The sequence below is a fragment of the Miniopterus natalensis genome, chromosome 8 (genome assembly GCF_054644295.1).
Source record: "Miniopterus natalensis isolate mMinNat1 chromosome 8, mMinNat1.hap1, whole genome shotgun sequence".
NCBI lineage: Eukaryota > Metazoa > Chordata > Mammalia > Chiroptera > Miniopteridae > Miniopterus > Miniopterus natalensis.
Window position 1 is genome coordinate 28,636,494 of NC_142088.1, and position 24,214 is coordinate 28,660,707.

At 35.6% G+C, this 24,214-nt stretch overlaps 1 protein-coding gene across 1 annotated transcript in view; it reads left to right on the forward strand.

The window, feature by feature from the left end:
* The window catches only part of TMEFF2 (transmembrane protein with EGF like and two follistatin like domains 2), a 217,153-nt gene that overhangs the window by 150,555 nt on the left and 42,384 nt on the right, over window positions 1–24,214 (forward strand). Inside the window, exons 6-7 of the mRNA XM_087819691.1 lie at window positions 14,332–14,480; window positions 15,184–15,243. Of these exons, the coding sequence (XP_087675817.1) occupies window positions 14,332–14,480; window positions 15,184–15,243 (209 nt within the window). The remainder of the gene's footprint in view (window positions 1–14,331; window positions 14,481–15,183; window positions 15,244–24,214) is intronic.

Here is a 24,214-nt window from a genome sequence, read left to right on the forward strand (position 1 = left end):
AGGGAGCAGTAAAAAAAGCCCAGTAATTCTGGAGCATGGAAAGGATGGAGAAGATTGATAAAAAATGAAATTGGAGAGGTCACCATGGGCCAGATCACATAGGGCTTCCTAAACCCTGGTAAGAACCATTGATTTTATTCTAAGGACCATGGGAAGCCTTTGCTGGGTTTTGAGCAAGGGAATGATTTGGTCTTGTTTGCATTTTAAAAGCATCACCCTAGCTGTGCTGTGAACTGACTCCAGGGAAGCAGAATAGAAACAGGGAAAGCAATTCAGAGGCTTTTTCATTTCCCTGGTGATTTATATAGAGAGAATATATATACTCGTCTTTAACTGTTTTTTTATTCCTCTCATCTAAGTGTCCTAATTCTGGATTAGCCTCCAAATTTTCTTTTTTGTGTGTTGAGAAGATAATTTTTAAATTGTATACACTTTTACTAATTTTTCTATATCTTGTTATTCAATTTTTTTTCTCAGTACAATATTTTCAGTCTCTTATGATCCAAAATACTCTCCAATCTATGAGTATGAGTAGAAAGCTAAAGTCGGCCCAATTCTTTCTAGATAAAAACATGTTTGTAATTACATTACTTTTAATTAGAACTTTACATTTAAAAAGTAATTTTTCATATTAAAAAATCCCAAATTAGAGAACAGACCAGTCATGTATTGAGGATTAGCATTGTGTAAGGGATAATATGAGCTTACACTCCAGCCGATGTTCAAGGGGCCCCCTGCCTGATACAACATCTGGATGAGGAATGAAAGCGTCCTGCATGGTTTTTGGCATTGGTCCCATCGGTGCCTTGATGTGTGTCTGATAATGATCTCAGCAAGCCCCAAGTCTGCCTGCCTGACAACTGTCAAATCTTGGTAGATCAGTTATGAATGAGGAAGGGACTGAGTACATGCTATTCAGGGGCACAAAAAACAGTTTTCACACAATGATTTTAAATTGTAATCAACTATAGGCTGATTTATTTAAACATTATTTATGTTTGTATGTCCATTTATAGTGTGTCACTTAAAGGTACTTATTTTGAAAAAAAAAGAAAATATATGATAAGAAATATTGTTTTGAATTCAAAGAAATTATAATTTAATTTGCTTAAGACAGAAAACTGGCAATTTATGAAATTGGTAATTAGCATTGGTAAAGATAAATAAAGTTCCTAATATGCACTGTCTATAATATATAGTCACAACAAAGTTAAAATAATGAAAATATTGCCAAGTTTCAGTTTATAACTTATAATAACCCTAGTGTTTGTTATAACCAATAAGTTATCGGTTTCATTAAAATACTTTTTCCCTTAAAATTCAAAATACTCTTTTAAAAACCATACTGTGCTCCTGTAATGGTCACCTGCTATGACTAAAAGAAAAGCCCACATTTAACTATGCAGCTTACAAAGCCTTCTGAGATAAAGCTAAGAGAAGGACCATTTTGCACAGCCATGCTTAAGAAAAGAAATGCAGACATTTAATTAAAATAAAAAGAATAGCACCATTAACAAATAACTCTAGCATGAAAAATTAAATGAGAGCAAAAAGACTCCAAAGTGACTTTATGCGTGTTGCTATGGGCATTTATCTAAAATCTATAAATTGAGTTTGTTTCTACTATGTTCGAACGTGCAAGTAGATTTATCTCTCATTTCATTTATATTGTTTCTCTGAGTATAAATACATTTATATCATCTTCATAGACAACATATTAAAAAGTGTTTTTCTACATTATTATCAAGAACATTGGCCCTTTCCGTGTTCTAAATGGTAAGCTTCTGTGCTAGGTGGCAAGGACCACGAACAACCGGGGATTTTTTTTTTTTTTTTTTGTACGTACTTAGATTGTATATTGACTTAAATATTTGGACAGATAGAAGTCAGTAAAGAAAGAAAGAAAGGTAAGGAAGAAGTGAGGGACAAAAATAGCAAGGGCTAGGAAAAATGTTGGAGAGAAACAAACTTATTTTTAGCATTATTCAGTACAATGCATTCTCAGGTTTTGCAAGAAATTGTAATGTTTCTGGAAAATCAGATAAGTAAGTGGCTTTTATATTTTGAAAGTTACATAGAATAAAACATAGTAAAATTTATAGAACAATGCCAAATATCTCATCTTTAAAACAGAATACACTGGAGATGTTATCTGTTCACAGTTTCTTTCTTATTCAAAAATATTGAGAGAGACAATAATCTTTTTGTACTTCCAAACACGAAAGAAAAAAACTCAATTTATAGATTTTAGATAAATATGCATTACAAATAGTTCTTTTGTTTGCATTGGGTCAAAGCTTATTTGCAGTTGATCAGTTAGGTGAAGGTGGAAAGGTAATGTAGTTATGTCCAACCTGGAATGGACTAGACCAATTTAATACAAGATGAATAAATTCCATGAACAAGGGAAATAACAGAACCAGCCCAACAAATATTACTCAAAGTTGTTTCCATTTGTTTTTCATTTATGCCCTCAAATAACCTTTTGAGGTAAGTGTTATTATGAGCTAGGAGTTATTTTCTACATTTTACAGATGCATCAAGTAACTTGAAAATTTAGGATTGTAACTCAGGCCTATCATTCATTCATTCAGCAAGCATTTACTAGGGACAGATAATGAGCTGAGACCCTAATTACAAGATCTACAGGTCCGTTCTGGAGATTGGTGACACAGGACAGGATGGAAAACAAGTGAGTATGGCTACCGATGATGAAATAGCAAGCAGCTAGAAAGAGCCTCAGCCCCAGGAAGGAAGCATTCCCAGATGGCCAAGAGCATGATTAGAACACTGGATAGTTGGACATCAATGAGTAATGAGTGATTGGAAAGGCATTAAGGGAATGTTGAAAAATTAAACACAATTCTCACTCATCCATTCATTCATTCAACCATTATATGTAGAATGTCTACTATGTGCAAAGCACTGTGACTAGGAGTCAGGGAGGGCAGGGGACATTGCCAAACTCATTTAGTATAGAGGAAGGGAAGAAACAACAAAGACTGAGGATGGCAGGAAGACAAGAATGAGCTGGATAAATAGAAATAACTAGTAGTACTAGTATAAGGAAAAAAAGTAGAATTTTAGAGCTGACCACCCTAGACATCTTATTGGGACAGCATGTCCTTCCAAAGATCCAGCTGCTAGAGAGGCAGAGTGCCCGCACCAGACCCCAGAGCCTTGAACCCTGGCTCATCAGACTGCAGTGATGTTCATACATATTTACTCCTGAAAACCCTTTGTCAAATGAAAGGATACCAGGGTTCTTTCAATGGCTGGGCCTGACTTCCAGGACCCTCTATGGCTCTGCATCCTAAACAGGACATATATGATGTCATTTCTAACGTGAAACACAAGACAAGTTTTGAGTGAACTTTTAAAATGAACACACAAGGGAGAAGCCTGTGAATCCCTGCTAGACTCTGCAGGTGGAGGCAGTTACTCCTCCTCACTGTTCTCAAAGCACATTGTCCATGCCAACGGAGCCCAGCTCTGATGACACTGTTTTATGGATACTTGTTTTTCTCATTTCACTGTGATCTCTTCTGCCAGCTGGGATCACATGGGCCATCTTGGTGTCTCTCATGTTTAGCCCAAATACCTGGCAACTAATATATATTTGGTGCTTATAGGATTAGACTATATTAAATGTGATTTCATAATAAATGAAAATGTATGTCCTTAGAAATAAAAAAGGGGGGATAGGGCATGCTTCTGCCAATAATAGCTGCAGCCCTCCAAACACCATTAGCCAGAGGACTTTATAGGGAGCTCACAACTCCCTTTTAAAGCTTAATATTTTTGAGAATGCTTGGAAGCATTCTTATTTCAAGGCAAAATGTTCAAACATTTTGACGTAAAGGCCTTCCTCCCAAGGGTTTTGGAATAGCTCACGACTATTTCTGGCCGACAACATTGCCACATAGCCCTGTTTCAGAGCAATCAGAACTCACCGGCAATGCTGCAGGAAGTCGGCGCTGCTTGGACCAGTAAACCAAAATGCCACCATGTGTTTGCGAGTGTAACATTTCAGTGGGTGAACAAGTAGGGGGAGGAGGAGAGAGAGATGGAGAAAATTCCCTTCATATAATATACTCTGCTTGAAAGTCATTTTTGTACAGACATAAGCTCAATCTTTTTTTAAAAAAAATATATCTTTATTGATTTCAGAGAGAAGAAGGGAGAGGGAGAGAGAGAGATAGAAACATCAATGATGAGAGAGTCATTGATCGGCTGCCTCCTGCACGCCCCCAACTGGGGATCGAGCCCGCAACCCGGGCATGTGCCCTGACTGGGAATCGAACCACAATCTCCTGGATCCTAGGTCAACACTCAACCGCTGAGCCACACCTGGCAGGCAGCTCAATCTTAAATAGTTATTTATGAAGAAACATTTTATTCCACTGGAATTTTTCCATATACATATTACTTTTTTTTCAAATTTAGTTTAAACAATTTAGTAATAAATGATCCAGATCTAAATCAATGCAAAATATATTTACCAAGCTTGGTAATATAATTATTTTAAGCAAATTGTCAAATCTGATATTTTTATTTTTAATTATATTTTGAAACCATCAAAGGTGATATAACACTTGTGCATCCACCACCTAGTTTTAACACATACATTTTACTGTATTTGCTTTTGATCTTTTCTTAAGAAACAACATTACAGATAAGGTTAAGGTGTCCTCCTTCCTTAATCATATTCCCCATTTTTTTTAACAAGGTTAAGGATACAGGATCCATATGAATATTTTTATTATAATTTTTTCATTACTCCAATAATGCTATTTATGATAGCATGTTAAAATATGTATTAAATATTATTTTAAATGCAAATTTAAATTAGTAGAAAAGAAAGGATGACGTAATCATAAAGGGAGATCATTGGTACAACCTTTAATTATGAATAGAATTAGTTCATGCCAGAATAAATGAATCAGTGCTTTATTTTCATGCCCAACTATAACAGCATAAACTTTTGTTATCAGTCTGGAAAAAGCATGTCACAAAAACACTGAGAATTAATTCCATAAGGAAATGCTATAAGTACACACATGTCATCTTGTTTTCCTACCTTTATACCGTAAGAGCAATAAAATTGATTAAAACTTGTTGGACAGACATTTTGTTGTTCCCATGTACCACCCATCATTCATTCACATTCCTTCCTCCCCTGCCCCCCATACTCACTTACTGCTTATCTCCAAGCTCCCTGAGAGCCAAGGCATAAAAGAAAACATATTACCTCTTAAGCTGACATTATTTAATAATAGGAGATATGCCAGATTCTCAAGTGAGACTGTCTTTTTTCTCTGAAAAGAATTATCATGAATATCCTTATAGAAAAATGCATAAAAATTAAACAAGCAAATCAAAACCACCTGTACAATGTAATGAACAATATCCTCAAACTAGCAATTTTTCCTCAATGCAGAGCTATTTTTCATCTACTGTTCCTTATATCTTGTGGATAAAATCCAAGGGTGTGATGTTAAGTTTCAGCTTTGTAGAAAATCTAGACTGTAGTGATGTTCATACATATTTACTCCTCAAAGCCCTTTGTCAAATGAAGGCATACCAGAGGGCCAGTTTGTAAAATATGAACAGGAAGGCGTCCCTCTGGCTGAAGTGGGTGCGGCAATCCCACAGCTGGGCCCAAAGGAAGGTACAGAAACACTCCACGTGCTGATGACAGGAGAAGTGAGTGAGAATTGAGTCTATCATGTTACTCAAATGTGATTTCCACCCTAGTTGCACTGTATTGCTTTTCCTTCCAACTATTAATTCTGGGGTTTTCATGCTTTCTGACTTTGTTGTGTATTAAGACCCAGCTAGTCAGAGCAACCACTCTTAGTAATCGCAGAGTCAGCCTTGGTTATTGAAAATGTTTTCCAGCTTAATGAGCAAGAGCATACACATGATGCTAATGAGGGATTTTTGCTTCAAGATACTTTAAAAATGTGTATGAGGAAGAAGAATTGTTTACTTTGATTATTTTAAGATGTAAATGCAGCTGCTTCAAAAAGGGAGAAAAAAAATCCTAAAAAAAAATGCAGCCGTGATACATGAAAATGGATCATGAGCCAAATCCTGCTTCAGCTGTATCACGGATACTGAAGAGGGGCTGCTTAGGAGGGAGCCTTGTTTGCTCTCTAAGGCAGTGGACATTAAAAGTACCTGCTGCCACAGTCCTCTTAAATCAACCCTGGCATCAGGCAGCGTATGCATTAATACAAGCATAGTTCTCTTTCATCTGCTATTAAGGCTGCTTTGGTGATCTCAGGCTAGAGCCCTGTTTGCCCTGTCTCAGTAGCAGAGAAAGAAAATCATTTCAGCCAGGACAGGAAAACACGCTTTCCTGAGTCCCAGTCCAGCTGCCTCACTGAGCCTGCCTGCTCCTCTCATCATCTTTCGATTTGGAACACAACGCAGAGCAGGAAAAGAGCAGGAAAAGGTAGAGCAGGAAGCACATGATGTGACATATTTGCCTTAGGAGTTGGCTGAAATATATGCCTTAAGTATCAAGTCACTAAGCCCTATTGATCCTTCCTTTTCTTAGCATGAATGCCTCACTCCTGGGCTTTCCTTGTTAGTCCCCCTAGCTGATGGCAATAGCCTGGTGACTAGTCCCTCTGCCCACACTCCACTGCGAGCTTAATCTTCCTAAAACACCCCTTTCATCATGTTGACTTTCTCATCACCCCGCGCTCAAAAAGCTTTCAGGGCTCCCCATTGCCTAGAAGATAAAGGCCACTCCTTGGACTGGAATTGAGGCCCTTTACAATCTGTCTAGAGTGTTGTATTCTGCCACACTTTTGATGGGAAGAGCTGATTCCAATCAGACTGATCTATTTGCGGTCCCCCAGCACCCAGTGCACTGTCTGCCTCCACACATTTCCCCATGTCATTTACTTCACCATGATTTTGTTAAATCCCACCCATCTTTTGAGATAGTTCAGTTTCCACCTTTTCCTCCCTGTCTTGTGAGCATAAACCTGAGAGTCTTGCAGAGGAGCTAAGTGCCTGGCACAGGGGAGCCCTCCATAGCTTCATCTCCTTTCTCACCACTCTATCTTGGTTTTATTTGGTGAATCAGTTCTGCCAGCTGCTCTACCACTGATGTTTTTGAGTCAGTGCGTTTAATCACCTTCCCCTATCACCACACAGACCTAATATCACCTGTAGCATGTGGAGGAAAGCATTGTAATGCATGTCACAGAAGCATGTACATTAAACAAGAATATTAAACTCCTTATAATAGAAAGAAGGGAAGAGAGAAAAAGGGTGTGGTTGGAGTCAGGATAGCTGAGATTTCTCAGTAGACTATGCACTCTATCTGCCCCAGAAAGAGCTAAGGAATTTGCTTAAAATGCTGATTCCTGAGTCCTACCCCCAGACCCATTGCATCAGAATCTCTCGTGGTAAATCTTACACACAATAAATGTGGAAAATCTTAGACTTAGAGGGTAAGAAATTATTGAACAACTCACCACAGCTGCACACCAGTCACCTGAAGCATTTTTGACAACTGCTGTCACCTTGAGCTCCTTGGTGAGAATCCTAGGGTTGGAGTCCAAGGTTGAGATATTCCAAAGGTGCAGATCTGCATCCAGGATTGGAAACAATTAAGCCTAAAGTTATTAATGATCACTATTTATTGGGTAATTACAACTTCTCAGAAACTTTGTTAAGCAATTTATGTGCATTATTTCATTCCATCCCTACAATCTTGAATTAGTATATTCATTTTCACAGGCTTGGGGATTTTAAGTAACTAGTCCAAGGTCAAACAGCTAGTATATGATCAAGCCTCAAACACAGATCTGATACCAAATTCCAAGCTCTAAGCTCTAGTCACATGCCCCATCTGCCTTTGTTGTTATATTAGACATTCTTTCAATATGTGACCATCAGTATCTTTCCCAGGAATTGTTCCCCCTGTTCAATTTGTGATCCTGTTTTTGAAAGTTATGGCAACACCCAAGGGAAAGTTTTCTCAACTCAGTTTTTCTTCATATACATACCCATTGAGTAGCTATTTGTTGTCACAGGCTTTTCCCCAATATTCCCAAGAACATTCCATCTCATAGGCCAACTTCTATGCTTTTCCTCCTTATAAAGAGGTAGATATTAATGGCAACTAGGCTTTTTACAGGTACAAGATAAGCCTGGCCCCCCTTGAAAAACCTCACTGCAGTCTTGGTAATGTGTCTAGAGAAGGGCATTGTTCTTCCTGGGTTTCTGAACTAAAAGGATATATGTATGTCACCTGAGTAACAATATGGTAAACTTACCAGACGTACCTCTCAGTCCTTGCTTTTATACACTTTGTATTGGGGACTTAAGTTTTCAATGGATTTTTACCTCATTTTTCCTTCACAACTCACAGTTAATCATGAATCATCGTCTTTTCACAGATAACATACTCATAATCAAGCTCCACCAAAAGGAGTGGTGTGAGTTAATGAGTAAATGGACTTAAATTATCACAAGAGTCTTGAATGAAAGGTACACACTGTTTTTACTATTATTCATGTAGTGCAGCTCCCCCATTACGTCCTGATGGTGAGCATAGACAGGCGCTCTGACCTCATTTGCTGGCCAGGCCAGAACGTGTCTGACTAATACTCCAGAGACAGGCTCAAGGGAAACAAACCAGTCAAAGTCTGAAACAAAGCAGAAAGCCGGGCTCACTACAGAGCAACTGCAACTGGGTACTTTAAAGCTGGTTAGAAATGTTCTATGGTCAAAATTCAGAATGGACACCCAGTCAAGGACCTTGAGAGAGGAATAAGTGACAGGCATGTTTAATGGATGAACCAAACTCTAGTGAAATTAGAGGGCAGCCACAAACCAGACACACGAATAAGTGATTTGCTACTTGGCAGCGTTAGTGTCCTCCCGCTCGGGCAGGGGATGGGGCATTCCTAACTACTCGGCAAAGGTTTACTGAACACAGTGCAGAACATCCTTGACAGAGCTATTTTAAGACAGGCAGGGAACTCAATTAAGTCAGGTCCCCCCCCAAATATTTATGAGATAATTATAAATGTATATGAGTTGTCTTAGACACCACCTTTTACTTCCTATAATTTAGATTTTTCACTCCATCAAGCAGTCTTTTAAAATGATTGGATGTTCCTTTTCTTTCTTACAATTCAGAGAGCTAAGATTTTCTTAAATGTTAATTTTCTTTGAAGGATTTTAGATGATTGTAGTTCCACATAGAGACCCCTAAAATGATTATTTTCAAGTAAGACTTATTCTTTTTCTTTGTAGCCTAGAAGAAAAAAAATCTATGTAATCGCAGTGCCAAAAGACTGAGATAGGTTTAAAACAGAAGAAAAGAAAATGCAAAAAAAAAAAAAAAGAAAAAAAAAATCCCTAAAGGCATCCATGCAGTCCTCAGCCTAACAAATCCTTGGCTCACATAAATACTTGTGACATGCTGTAATTAACTAGTTACTCCTCTCAGAATGAATAATAATGCAATTATTTGCCAAAGGCAGTGAAGGAGAGATGGTTTCTGTTTTAAAAATGTCTGCCTTTCATTTCTGTAGTAAGAAAAAAACCCACAAACCCTGGATTAATTTACATAATTATGAAAATTATGTAAATTAATCCAGGGTGACCTGCAATCTCACCATCACACTATATGATAATTCTATCACATTTTTATTAGAGCCTTATATTTTTTAGTGGTTTGAAGTAGCAATAAAAGTCACTGCCATGTTTAAATTATATTGGTTTCCCAAAACTGCACCCAAATGCCACAAACTATAAATGATAGCCTGGCAAACATCTTTTCACAATTGGAGCTCAATGTCATTGAAGCCACTAAGGGCTAGTGCTGTTTCCTTTGTGTAGACACAAATAAAAGGAGGAAGGTGAACTTTAGTTCTTCAAGGGCCTTCTTCTCCTTCCGTAGGGAGTCCATGTGCCAAGTAGCACAAAGTTAGGTGAGAGTTTATATGAACATAGGACTGGTTCTCTCTCTTGTGTGTTAATGTCTAGAACAATGACTATTTTCTTTAACTCCCACCAGCCCATCCTGTCATTCTGAACTCAGTAATTAATTCAACAAGCATCCATTGAAAGCTTGCTATGACATGTTGTACTAGGTACCAAGAAATCAATGGTGAAAAGACATACTGCCTTTGAGAAGGTTGCAGAAAAGTAAAGCTATAAACTAGTAAATAGGCACATTAACAATGCAGTAAATGCCAGTAAGAGCTCACTTTCCACATACACACACACACACACTAATTCCTTTACTCATATAAACACACATAACCCCTCTGTCCCTTGAATATGGATTTCTAAAAAATCTAGACTCTTTAAAAGTTCTGAAGCAGAGACTTGGAAAGTTTAATGCTAAAACTTTCCAATTTTGTAATTTCAGTAGAGTCAGTTCGGGTGTGTGTTTTTGTGTATGCATGATCTGTCTAAATTTGTATTTTTTACATGCAGCCAACTTTATATAAAGTTTTGTTAAGAATAAAATATCCTGAACAATTGATGCCTTAAGTTGTCAGATTAGTTGTTTATTCTGACACCAGATATTAGCTCAGAATATCTTAAAATGAGTATTCACTGATACATCACTATGATATGAAAAAGCCTGGATCACTTGTTTGGAAAGAGAAACTAAAAGTCAATGTGTTTTAAAATCATAAAAATCATGACACATTTTCCAAGAGTAGACATAACTTTGTGTGTGTGTGTTTTTCAAATCCTATTCATCCAAATAGTCCTCTAATTAGTTAATAGTAGGAATTTGGGTTTGTCTTGTTTTTTGTTGTTCTGAAGAGTATGTAGAACAGTGCAGGCTCTGGCATCAGACTGACTATATTTGAAACTGGGTTCTTCCTGTACAATTTGTGTGACTTCTCCAAGCCTCAATTTTCTTATCTGTAAGATGGAGGTAGTAATAGTAGCTACCTCAAAGAGATAGAAGGGTAAAAGGAGTAATAACGTATAAAGCATATATCACTGGGACAGTCACTGCCATTAAGAAAGTTAATATTATCATTATCCCCAAATTCAGTTGAATATTCATTTGAACTCAACGAGGGTACTTAATATTTGCCAAGAAAATTATTTAGCTACCCTATTTCTGTTTTCATGGCAGTATAATGATGACAATTTATATTAATTTTATTCTTTCTTTAGGAATATAAAATAATGTTACTATATTCATTTATTTCATGTGTTCTTCTACTGACCGTGTAGTTATTGGAAGTTTAGTATATCAAGATATTAAGTGGAGCAGGGAACAAAAAATAATTTAGCCACTACCAATAGAGGTCAAGGTGAACTGAGAGTTTCAGAACATGACCCTGGAATCTTGCATGGTTTTATAACTAAGTAAGCTTAATAAACTTAGATATAAAAATTAATAGTAAATAGTGACCATATAATCAGAGTCCCTTGGTCTTACATGAACATTAGAAATGGTAGGTCCTTGGTAAGCCAGTAACAGCATCTATCTTTGCCCAAATTACCTAGTTTTCAAGCCATTTCAGCAAATCATTGAATCTTCTTCCACTTACTTGAAGAAAGAAAAATATTCTCCATAGACTTCCAGTTTCCAATGGTTGATGAAATTCATAAGCAAAAGTATTTTATTATACTCTTGAATTTATTTGATATATGAAAGGCCATAGAGGTATGAGAAAGATGGAGACATAGCAATAGTATAGAGCAAAGAAAAAGGCAAATGTAACTCATGCTTTTATGCTTATACCCAGTAAAACTGTACCTTACTTTCACCTCAAGGAATCAAGTTACTCTTTTTGAGATGAGAAGAAAGATGCCAAATGTCTATACATTTTTCTTCGCCATTCCCAAAAGACTTGATTTGAAGCAGCAAGAGTCAGGAATTTCCAAAGGGAAAACAAACATGAAAGGAGGCCCTGAATGAGCAATGCTAGGAAATGAAAGGGAAAAATATGTCAGCCTCAGAAAATATGTGAAACTAAAATCAGATCAAACTAAAAAAGGAAAATATAGCCAGTTGGAAAAGAGATTTTTTATAAGATATCCTTAACAATTATGATAATTTGGTGCTATGGCTTAAGTGAAATTTTCACCAAAACATTGTATCTAGCCAATTCATTTGAGCCAAATTCTCTCTTTCCATCTTTATTCTTAGTTCACCATTTTATTATAAAATCCAATAGGTTTCTGAACCGCTAGTCATTTTTTTGTCAATATTATGTGTGGTGCACATCTCTGAATTTTGGGGGGCTTAATTTTCAGATACCTGCAAAGCCCTTGATATCTTACATAATCTACTGATAGAAGAGAGAACATACCTTTCTCTCTGTTCTTCTGCTGCTAACAGATAATTATTTCTGTGTCTTTCATGGAGATGGTCCATAGAGTCTTATACAACAGTCAAAACCTAAACTGATTTGAAGATAAATGGAACCACTTTTTAAAAAATACAAATGTCAGTCTTTATTTTCTGCCAATGGTTAAGGAAAACAAGTCTGATGTACAAAGCCACTTCTCCAGACCCACTGTGAAAAAGGCCAAAAGCTCTTAGAACATGTAGGCAGCTCCTGATCTCAGATTTTTCAGGTGCCAAGAATCAGCCAAGGTAGCAATGTTGTGATCCCAATAGCTGTTGTCACATGGCAACATCACAGCTAAAGTGGGAACACCACTCCGCAATGACTTGAGCATGTAGAGATGGTTTCCATCTGTCCTAGCTATCTGTTCCTAAACAGGTGAAAGCAAAAATAACCAAGGGTTCCTAAAGCAATTCTCTTTAACAAAACAAAACAAAACAAAAAAGAAGTGCATTCGCACATTTTCTGCCGGCCTATTTAGCAGAGATCTAAATAATTCTGATACAGATCGTCTAAAGGACTACACTCTGAGAAGCACTGTTGTGTAGACAAACCCTCTCTCACTCAATCAACAAACAGATCTAGCAGCGATTCCCAGGAAGTGAGACTGATGTCAGGCTTGCTGCCTGAGAATACAGAATTCTAGGTTCCACCCCCCCGAAGCTTGCCTATTAATCAGTATATTTTAACGTTTTTCAGAAAATTCTAATACACACTCCATGGCAAGAGGAAAGGGCTATGTTTTACTTTAGCATATCCGTAGAGGGTCCTCATTCCACCATTTACTAGGTCTATGAGCTTAAATGATACCATTGGTCTGTAAAATGACTGTTGTGTTAATTAAATAAAGCCAGGCATGTTAAGAACCCAGCAAGTAGCAGGTTACTTGTTATTGTTTTAATTATAGTATATGCCAGCTCTAAGGAAGATATACAGAAGTAAAACGTGTGGTTCACCACTTTGAGAAGCATGTCATCTATTTAGAAATATAACTATTAATAAAAATTTTAAGTATGAGTCCACATTCTAAGAGAGTAAACATTTGCAGACAAAAAACAACATGCTATTCTGAGTAACAAAATACATTGTAAAATACAGAGAGTTATAAAAACATGGAAAGATCATTAAAATTTTTCTTTAAAATATCTAATTCTTCTAATTCAGGTGACCCAATTCCCATTAATTCACCACACTTTTATCTATATTAAGAAACATACTAAAATCACGAGTGATAATCAACTTATTGTTTAAAACCGAAGTAGAAAAAGAGTGGGATGTCTGGGGAAGGGGTGTGGAATAGGCCTCAAGGGGCTCATGAAACCCCTAAAATACTGTGCAGAGTTGTTTGTATGAGTATGTGTATTTCTGAGGAGAGATCCATACCTTTCACTTGATTCTCAAAGGCTTTGGTGCCCCCCGAAATGTTAAGGATCACTGAAGATTCTGGTTTAGCACATTTTCTGTGCATCTTCGTGTATGCTGAGGAAATTTAACTTCTGATTACATTCCAAATAGTCTCCTTGTTTACTTTTGGTTAAATATCATCTGCATCATTTTCCTCAGGCTTTCACCATTCAAATATCCCGAGAAAGAACTAACATAGTAAGATTGCACTTAAGGAGATTGCCAAGCAGAGTTTCATGGCTACTTCAGCCTATTCAGATTCTGCGGGCGTCAGCATGGAAGCTTATGTGCGCACCTTATAGTTATAGTGGCAAAGATTAACTGATGATTATTTTCTGAGTTTTCCCTTTTTAGTTTTTATCCATTGCTCAGTTGTTTGAATTATTTTTTAGTTCCCTGCCTTTTCATATCAGGTAGAAAAGTGAAGGAACCTCCCTGGAAGGAAACAATTCAGTTTTGCCAACTTGCTATTTGCCAACCTAGCAATTCCTCCACTTTGTGTTTTATTAATAATGTGGTAACAACACTATTGATGTGACATGTCTTTATTTCTGTCTTTCTTTAGGTGTGTGTGCAACATTGACTGTTCTCAAACCAACTTCAACCCCCTCTGTGCTTCTGATGGGAAATCTTATGATAATGCGTGTCAGATCAAAGAAGCGTCGTGTCAGAAACAGGAGAAAATTGAAGTCATGTCGTTGGGTCGATGTCAAGGTAATGTTCATGCTCAAAATCATTTCAAAGAATGTTTTTAGTCTTTGTGTAGAAATGAAAAGTGAAGATAACTTCTTATTAGGCAGCTGTTTCATTTCCGAAAGGCAGTTCTGATTTATAATGGATACTCGTGTCTACTGTAGCATTCGTGTTGATTATAAAAGTTTGAGGACAACGGTCCCTATCTTTTTCTATATAATGGGACTGTATCTTCACAATGCCATGAACACAAAAGCTAATATTTGGAAGATAACAGACATTCTCTTTGCAGAGGAAAAAAAGAAAGTCAAAGTCATTTTAGCAAAGAATCTAAGGATTTATTAGACAACCTTGAAATTAAATGTATTGATTCAATAGAAATGTTTCAAGTACATTTTTTAAAGCAAGATATACCAAAATGTTCTATTTTGCTACTCGTTCCAAAGCATTTTGTTGATTTTTTACTTGTTATTTTTTACCCAATTTATCTTAGTTATAATTATAACCTTCTCCTTGTTCAAAACTTTAGAAAATTTGTATCATTCTATTATCCACTCTCAAACTGAAATTGACATTGTAAATCTGTCTTTGTATAAAGGTTGCTTAGAAGTATGATTGTGAAAATACCTTAATTGCAATGAAAATACTGTTGGGGGATAATATAAATTTGACATTAGATATTAAGAAATAGTTAATCAACCTTTATTGTGAATTTTTACCACAGATAACACAACTACAACTACTAAATCTGAAGATGGACATTATGCAAGAACAGATTATGCAGGTACATAATATTTTCTACTACACAATATGAGCACTCTTATAAAATAGTCCTGAGGATTCGCTGCTTACCATTGATCCTGAGTTGAACCGTGCGATATTTCTGACATGTGCTAACTCTTCTCTTGCTTTGTTCATTCTTTCAATAGGCAAGAGTGAATTTTTTGAAGTAAATAAGACACATTTATTTTTTGCCAGAGTTAAAGCAATTGTCAAAAATGTCACTAAGATATAATTAACTTGTTTTGACAGTGCAAATGGTACAAATGACAAAACATTTATCAAATTAATGGGCATCAGTGGAAATTAATGCAGTTTTTGGCAGTATATTGTAATGAATGCAAATGTTCGGGTTTGAATTTTCATAAAAGTCAACAATAAAAATGTTTGCTAGTGTCTAAGAAAGCTGGAAATAAAGGACAGCTATAAATAGTAATACAGGCTGTCTCTGTTTAGATGGGAATTTAAAAAGAAGTGTGTAATTTATTTTAAAAATTAATGAATTTCTTTAATTTACTTAGAAACTAAAATGTACCTTCCGACACATTCAAAATTACAAAGCATTTTATGTAAAAATGTAAATTTTATTTAGCAATTATAGATTATTTTGAGGAATAATTCTACCTAATAATTTTCCTAGGGTATAAAATAATTTATAGGTATGCAAATGGGAACTTCACCGACCCTGGAATTTTATACAAGACTCAGGATAAAAATATATAAAAATGCAATCATTAAAGTTGATTGCAATACCTGGGGTTTTTAAAAACAGTTTTCCATTTAGCTATTAAGCATTTGTAACTAGATTTATGGCTAATATTCAATCAAAAATAATTGCTTCTTTTTTTATGATTTGTAAAAGCTTTATTATACCTTATAAGGATACTGTGAAGAACTGATGAAAGAAAGTGTTTTCTAATTTGCTTTGAAAACTATACAAAGGCAAAGTAGATTTTTATAATTTTTTTCACTTTATTTTTATTGTTGACACTATTACAGACGTCCCCTTATCTTTCAAAATATGTGCTACCACAATTCTTTTTGAAATTGCATTTCCTCTAACAATATCTCTGATGTTATTTATATACAAAGTAAATCTTGATGAAATTGAAAAAATTGGTCAATCAGATACTTATAGATACTTCAGACCTCTTAGAATTTGGAGATATTAAAAGTATTCTTTTTTAATTTTTTTTATTTTTATCTTAATGTTTTTGAACATGTAAATAAAACTTTTCATGTGATGGAAACCTAGAATTATCATAAGCAATGATACATGGAAAAACATTAGTTCTACTATTGTATAGCTGTTCCCAAAGTGTCCAGGAGAGATATTAACAGGGGTTCCTTGAAAAGAACAGTTCATAGTCAATTCTTTGGGGAGGAGCACAGATAAATAAATGAATTTTTCACCCAGTACTTCTCCCAGCTCCTATGTGCACTATAAAAATTTTTAAGAGATATACATCTTTTATTATTTATTTATTCATTTTTTTGTTATGGGAATTTATAATCAGCACAAAATGCACACAAATGTAGTCTGGATAGTATAATGAATCCACATGTGCTCATCACTCAAACTCAGTAACATCAACCCACTGGCTGACCTACCCTTAGTCCCACCCTTATCCTTTCCTCCCACTTGCAAAATGTGTGGAAATGAATGCCAGAAGCTGTGTCATTTCATTCACATATACTTGAACTTGCATCTTTAAAAGATCAACCCTTTTTTAAACAATAGTACAATGTTATTATCACATCCAAAATAATTATGAATACATCTTTATATTACATAGCTTTTCTCAGACTTATTTGATGAATAACACAGCTTTTGTGTGTGGCAAGTTTTACAGTACTAGTGTTCCCAAGAATGCACTTTGATATGCTGATCTACAGGAAAATATTAAAAGTAATAATAGATAATGGTAGAAAATTAAGTTCTGAAGTTAATAATACATATTTTATATTTTAAATGAAATCAAATTTAAATTCTATAGCCTTATTATATACAGTAACTATATCTTGATAGTGTTATAAGCCACTACCTGGCACATTTAATTTTACTGTAGCCTAAATTATTTCTAAATTTCATGAGGATCTTATTTCCATTCAAGGAGTAGCTTATTAACTGTGTTTAAAATACTTTTATACATGTTTTGAAAACTAATTCATTTGGAAAAAATCTTCAAAAATTTAACATTCTATGAATATTTCTCCATTGCACCATCTATCATTGGACTCATAGGAAAATCAAACCTCTTCCTGAGAATTCTGTCCCTGAAACAAAGAACTCTTCTTGTTGATTACTGTCAATCTGAAAATATATGTTTTGGGGGTTAAATTTTTATCTCCCCAAAATTCATATTTGAGTTTGGTTTCAAACAGTGATTGTCAGGGCCAATGCTTTGAATTGACATCATTTTCTATCTTATCACTTTATTGAATATGAAAAGGAAAGAGAATTTGTTTTTAAATACATGTAAATGAAAACTATTCAGTGTCCTTCAGAGTGTTCTAGTTTGACATCAGATTTATGTAGTAAACCCCAAAGAAAAACTTTTAAGACAAGTAAAGTTTGAAAACACATACACTTGTTGAAATCCAAATTTAAGACAGGAACGAAGATAATGTCAATTGAAGCTTGCAGTTCCTAATTAAGCATCGATTGCATACTTAACAATTTTCCTTGAATTTAATTTAGATGCCTTGATCTTTCTTGATGATCTTATTAAATTACAATGCATACCCTTTTTAGACATGATTGAAATAATAGTCATGTCCCTCAACATTTCCAAGCTTCCAACAGGATTTGCATTTTCCTGAATTTCGGAATGCAAACTTTGGAAAAATTAAAAGGAATCAATATGTTGATTCAGTATGTTGCATCCTCTTAATTTCTTTCTTTTTTTTCTTTGATGTTTCTACTGAAATGTGGGTGCTCACTAATTCCAAATAATTTTTCTAAAACCTAGAATAAGAGTAAGTTACATAAGGCCTAAAATAAGTGACCATGATTTTACAACCCATCGGTTAAACAAAAAACACTTGGAGGTTAGAACTAACTGAGAAAGCACTAAAGAGAGAACAGCACGTCCTCTTAATTTCTGTTTCACATGCTCAAAACTCCCCAAGGAGGAAAAACAGGAACTGTGTGACTCACATTCCTAGAAGTTTGCTGTGTGCTCACAGCTAATTTAATGTCAGTCACTTCCCTTGTTAGACAAAACATTCATGAACTCTCCCACCAGAGGGAAGTACTGATCTTAACACATTCTCACTGTTTCCTTATATGTCTTTAATACCAGAGGTTAAAAACTGTTTCCAATACCCTCCACACAATTTTTTCCTTTGAGCCTAGCTTAAAAAGCTATTAATATAAGAGCACACGTTTCTGATTACAAAAATGCAAATATACCTTAAAGAAAGTCTAACTCTTAAATATGCTTTTATTTTTAATATCATTTAAAAGAAAGAGACTCCAATAGGGACCACTAAGAATACCAGAATACCAGGTGGATTAGAGCTGTGAATCCCATGGTCCTCACAGGCACTTAGCTGCAGCTGACACCAGGAAAACAAAGAATTTGCCAGATCATCCCTGCCAGCATTCCTTTTTGGTTGTGTCTGACTTGGGTCTCTATCCTGCCCTCTTTCCTTTAATGAAACCCACGGTATTAGTGAGTCCTGAATCAAGAGCTTTGGATCTCGTTGTTTCAAGGCAGAGGGACAGGATCCCTGTCTGAGAAGCTAAACAGGCTTCACGGAATGTTACTCTCCCTTCATCAGTCTAAAATTTGGGCTTAGATTTAGATCTTTCTCTTCACTTACAGAAAGGTTTAGAGAACACAATTTTTAAAAACCACAAAGCTAGGGCTTTTAGGGATTGTCATTGTTAATATTAAACTTTCTTTCCAGAAGTTTTGAAATGACAAATGTTTTACATCTCTTGAAATTGGCAACATTTACTTTTATATATATATATATATATATATATATATATATACACACACACACACCCTCATGCTTTGAAATGAAAAAATAAATAAATAAATGAAGTCAACTGTTTTGTTTTCCATCATCTGTTATAAGTATTTTCTGATTGTGTTGCTTTTCTGCCTAAAAGTCTTCTCATGCTTCAGAAAAAGTTATTAAATATTTTCCAGTGCAAATGTACTTAATTTCATAAGTTAGATGAAAAAATAATGTGAGGCTACATTATTTTGTCTTTTATCACTTAGAAAATAAAATGTATTTTCTTTTATGACATTCTGTATCAGTTTTCAAAAGGATTTTGAGTGGCTTATAATTAAAACATACTCAATAAGATTGTTTAAAGAGAAACCAAAAACATAAAACCAGAACTGTTGAGGAAAATAAATATATCAGCAACATAGACTATTGACAGCTACTGCATTTAGCCCTAAGCTTTCTTGCAACCAATGTAATGGCTGAATCAATTTATTCTGAAAATATTTACAGAGTCCCTGCTAGGCGCACTCCACTGTCCTAGGCTTCACAAAGGTGAACCCATCAACCTAGGTCTCTGCTAAAATGGAACTTAGGTTTCCATTGTCCAATAAAATTAAATAATTGGTTCAGAGGCCAAAGACAAAGTTTCTCTAGAGCTAAATTCTAAAAGAAATATTCAACATAGATGGTTTAATAAGATATTGCTAGAAAACATAGAAAGGATATCTCCAACAGTGATTTTTATAAAATATACTAGGAAGCTCTTCATATGGCTGGAGATTTTTAAATCAATGTTTGATAACACTTTAGAGCATAGCATTAAATATGTATAACTCAGTGATAGTGTTTCCCTGGTGGACTAAAGAAATGAGTTACATTTATGTATATTTCCATATTGGAAAAAACAAATAAATAAGAATACTGAGGGAAAAGGCTGTGAGGAAGAGCTTCTGTTCCTCATACATCTGCAGGTTCAACAGGAACTGGATAAAAGAACAATTAAAAGCCTAAGTAAGGATAAAAATTATGTTAGATTACAGTATGTATCTTGGAAAGAGAACTGTCCCCTGTTTTTATTAGCTGTTAATGAGAAAAGTAAGCCCTGAGTCATTCCAGCCTTGGGAGGGAGCCAGGCCCTCGCTAGCCCGCGTCTGTGTACAGCATGCGGCGAGTCCATATGTCTCCCGGCTGCGCAGCGCACGGTGGCTCCTCATCGTTTCTTGTAACATTTAGGGAGGATTCATTTTTAGGAAATGTTCTCTTTAGAAACCTGTTTCTTTTCTTTAAGCAATAATTTAAATATTAAGCTAAGGTCTGAAATACAGAAGAAAGCAATGGGAAATACAAGTTTGAGCCAGTTCTATCCATCCTATTATTCCACCAACCCGTTTTCCCACACTAAGAGGAAACTGGCATCTTGAAAGGGTATCTAGATAGTCTAAGTGAATTGTCATAATAACTTGTTCTCTGTAGAAACCACTGCAATTCACAAGGTTTTTACGTATATTGTCTCCTTCAATCTTGACAATAGAAATGTGAGGGAGATGTTATATGCATTTGACAGGCGAGAAATTGAGATTACTTACTAAGCCTAAGTAAGGATAAAAATTATGTTAGATTATAGTATGTATCTTGGAAAGAGAAATATCAATTTATCTCAATTTAATTGAGATAAGTAAAAAGACTGCGTGATAGAGCTAAGGTTCAAGTCATCATTGCTAATTCCATATTCCAGCAAAGCGTGACTGGTGAGGGGTCAGGGAAGAAGTATCACTACCTAAGATTCTTAGAGGCTTTGGGACTCACTCTGCACCTTGGGGAGTCCAGACTCAAGAATGTTTCCCCATGATGTCTACATTTCTGTGAGATATCCAAAGAGTCACTCTTCTCTTTGGCCTTATGTCTATAGTTCATAAGCATCCTAAAAGTGCTATATTGTTTGGTTTTAAAATTATCCTGTTCTGTTTCCTATTTCCCCCCATAGACAAGAGAAACCAAAAAGATTAGTGTTTGCTACCAAGTAAATCCTACATTAATAGAAAATGTGTGTGTGATACTTTGCAGTTTTATAAAAATCCATTCACAATATCTTATTTGGTTTAATGTCAATCCAATAAAACTGGATTACAAACACTAGGGGAAATAAAATTGAAGCTAAAGGAAGCTAAGTGGTGGGCTTGGAACTGGATGCAGTATTTTGACGTATTGACCACTGATGCATGCAAATAAGGCACTTGCTTGATTTATCTACTATATGCCTCTATTGCTCTTTCACTATATATCCACAGACAGGAATACCAAGTGGTTACATATCATATTTATAACGTGAATTAATTCAGTCATGTGGCAAAAATATGCATTTAAAATGGAGGCTTTTTCCATTTGCTCATGAGCACAAGGAGCACTTCACCGGAAAGCATGTTATATCTAGGCCAATAATTTGATCTGTAGGAAATAAATAAATAGCAAATGCAGGCAGCAGCTTGTAGCACAAATATTGGCATCAACAGTGAAATAAATAAAAATGTTTGCCCAGGCTATTACAGTGCCACCAGACTAGCCTAGAATATTTAAGCTCAGGAAACGAATTAAGATGTCAAGATTTCTGAGGGAAAGTGTCTCAATTCAAGTATTTTCCCCTCTGGGATTACATTAGAGTGCTACAAAATTTATAAAGCTTTCTATGAACTCTAACTCACAATTTTTCCTGGTCTCTTGAACTTCTGTGCTTTCATTGTTTTCCCTATAAAATCATGTAGCCAGTCATCTGTAATATTATGTTATGTTCATGGTTATAGATAAACACAGAAATGGTATTTGCAATACAGATGAAGGTTTTCTGCTGAAGAGTTGCCTTGGGCCCTGGTAGACGCTCTGGAAAACTTTGTGTTTATGCCCCAGTTCCTAAACACATCCTGCATCATTTATGTGCAGTGTTTTCTATTTGAATTGCTCCTTTCTGAAACAAATTGTTCACCTTGAGGTGTTATCTACCTTTCTCTTCCATAAAGGTGTGGCAGTCAGTGGTCAAACCCACTGAAAATCAGGCAGGGCTGAGTTTCAACACTGCCCATGCGTTTGATTTTTAAACTTGAGTCAATTAGTTGACCTTTCTGAACCTCAGTTTTTTCATCTATTCAATGGAGTTAGGCCTACTTCCATAGGGTTGAAGTCTGAAGTAAAGGACATTATGTAAGGCATTAGCAAGCAACTAGTAAGCTAGCTACTGTTATGATTTTCTTTTTGGTCTGACAATTGAAAATTTGTATACAATTATAAGGGGTTTATTTTTTCTACTCAGGTCATATAACAATCTGTTGCAAGAGACTTTGACTCTTTAATTCATTATAAATTAATATTTATTGAGCACCTACCATTTGCAAGTCTTCAGTACATTGATATGTCTAAATGTTCACATGGCTAATTTTCAGTTTTCCACCAGTCAACATAATTTTATGCATGGTATATTTTGATTGCTTTAAAGTAATATGATCACCAGATTATTACAACATGAGATTCAAATAGAAATTTAATGAGAAGACATAAGATTTGGCAGGACTACAAGATCATGACAGTAGTTATATTTATTTTCTATTTGATCTTTAAAATTAGTCATTTATACCCCAGGGTACATGTTTGAAGGAGCTACGCGTTCATTACTTAAAAGAAACCTATATAATGGGTGACCATATACTGATGGGGAGGTATCAAGCAAAAGCAACAGGAATGAGGTATATAAGAATTTATTTCTGTTTATGCAAAACATCATTTTCACTCAGAAAAGTTACTGTTTACACATCATCAACCAACACACACACACGAGCCTTAAAGAAGCAAAGCATCAAGGTCAGAGCAAACATTTTCAACAAAAACTTATCATCAAGGAAACACAAGTCTACTAAGCATAAGAGGCAAAGAGGAAAAGCTGTTTGAGCTCAAACATCTAGATATCACTTGTGAAAGTGATATAATTCTCTACCCTAATTTATCTCTTTACCTCAAGCGTGTTATTTGTATTCCTATAAGTATGGATAAAATGTGTGAAACTGAAGGAAGAATAGGTATAAGTCCACATGTTCGGTGTAATTTCTAAGCACATTGTTTTCCATAAAACTAATAAATAAAATTCAAGAGTTTCACAAAAACAGAATATCCAGAGCACTTTGACTTGCTGCTTTTGTTAATGAATCTGGCATGCCCCAAGCATATGCGCCCACTTTATAGAGCACATTAAAATTCAGTTCTCACATCTTGATGCTTTGAGACTGTGTACAGATGTAATCAACTAAAAATATTTTTAAATATCTGTGAAACTAAAATCTCTTAGAGAAAATGCATTTCTAAACACTGTCACTTGTTTCATGGGTCATAGCTTGTTCCCTCTAGTTTCCATTTGCTCATGAACACAAGGCAAATGCTCAGATTTTTAGTGTAAACTCAAATGTAATCAGCAGAAACCTAATTTATGAGCCAAACTCCAGGTATAACAACATATGGAAATCAGTGGTAAGGCATGAGGGGCGTGGTGGCCCAGTAACATGAAAATAGCAATGAGGACAACTCCAACCCCATATCTGAGTCCTGGGCTACAGGGGAGAAGGGCAGAGAACATGGCCACCTTGTCAGAAGGCGGAAGGCGCCTGGTGTTCCCAGGGAAAGCTGGTGCTTCGGTATGCAGGAAGAGAGAAAAGAACTTCAGTGAAGCATCTGGTAACACAGGGGAGTTTGCCAGTAATGGAGTCTAGTTCTGGGTGAGCTTCGGGAAGTGGTGGAAATTTGGGAGCAGAGGGGTAGGTTTAGTCAAGGGCAGAGAACCAACAAGGGCAGCACATTGTGAATATGATGATTCAGTGGTGCCAACCAACTGGGACAGGACAGGTTAAAAGTAGATATTGACTAAATTTATGGTACAAGCTCTTGGACTTATAGACTCAATAATCTAAATTTTCAGCACACCAAGAGTGAGCTGTTGCTCAGTGGTGAATTCAAATTAACCAAATTCAATG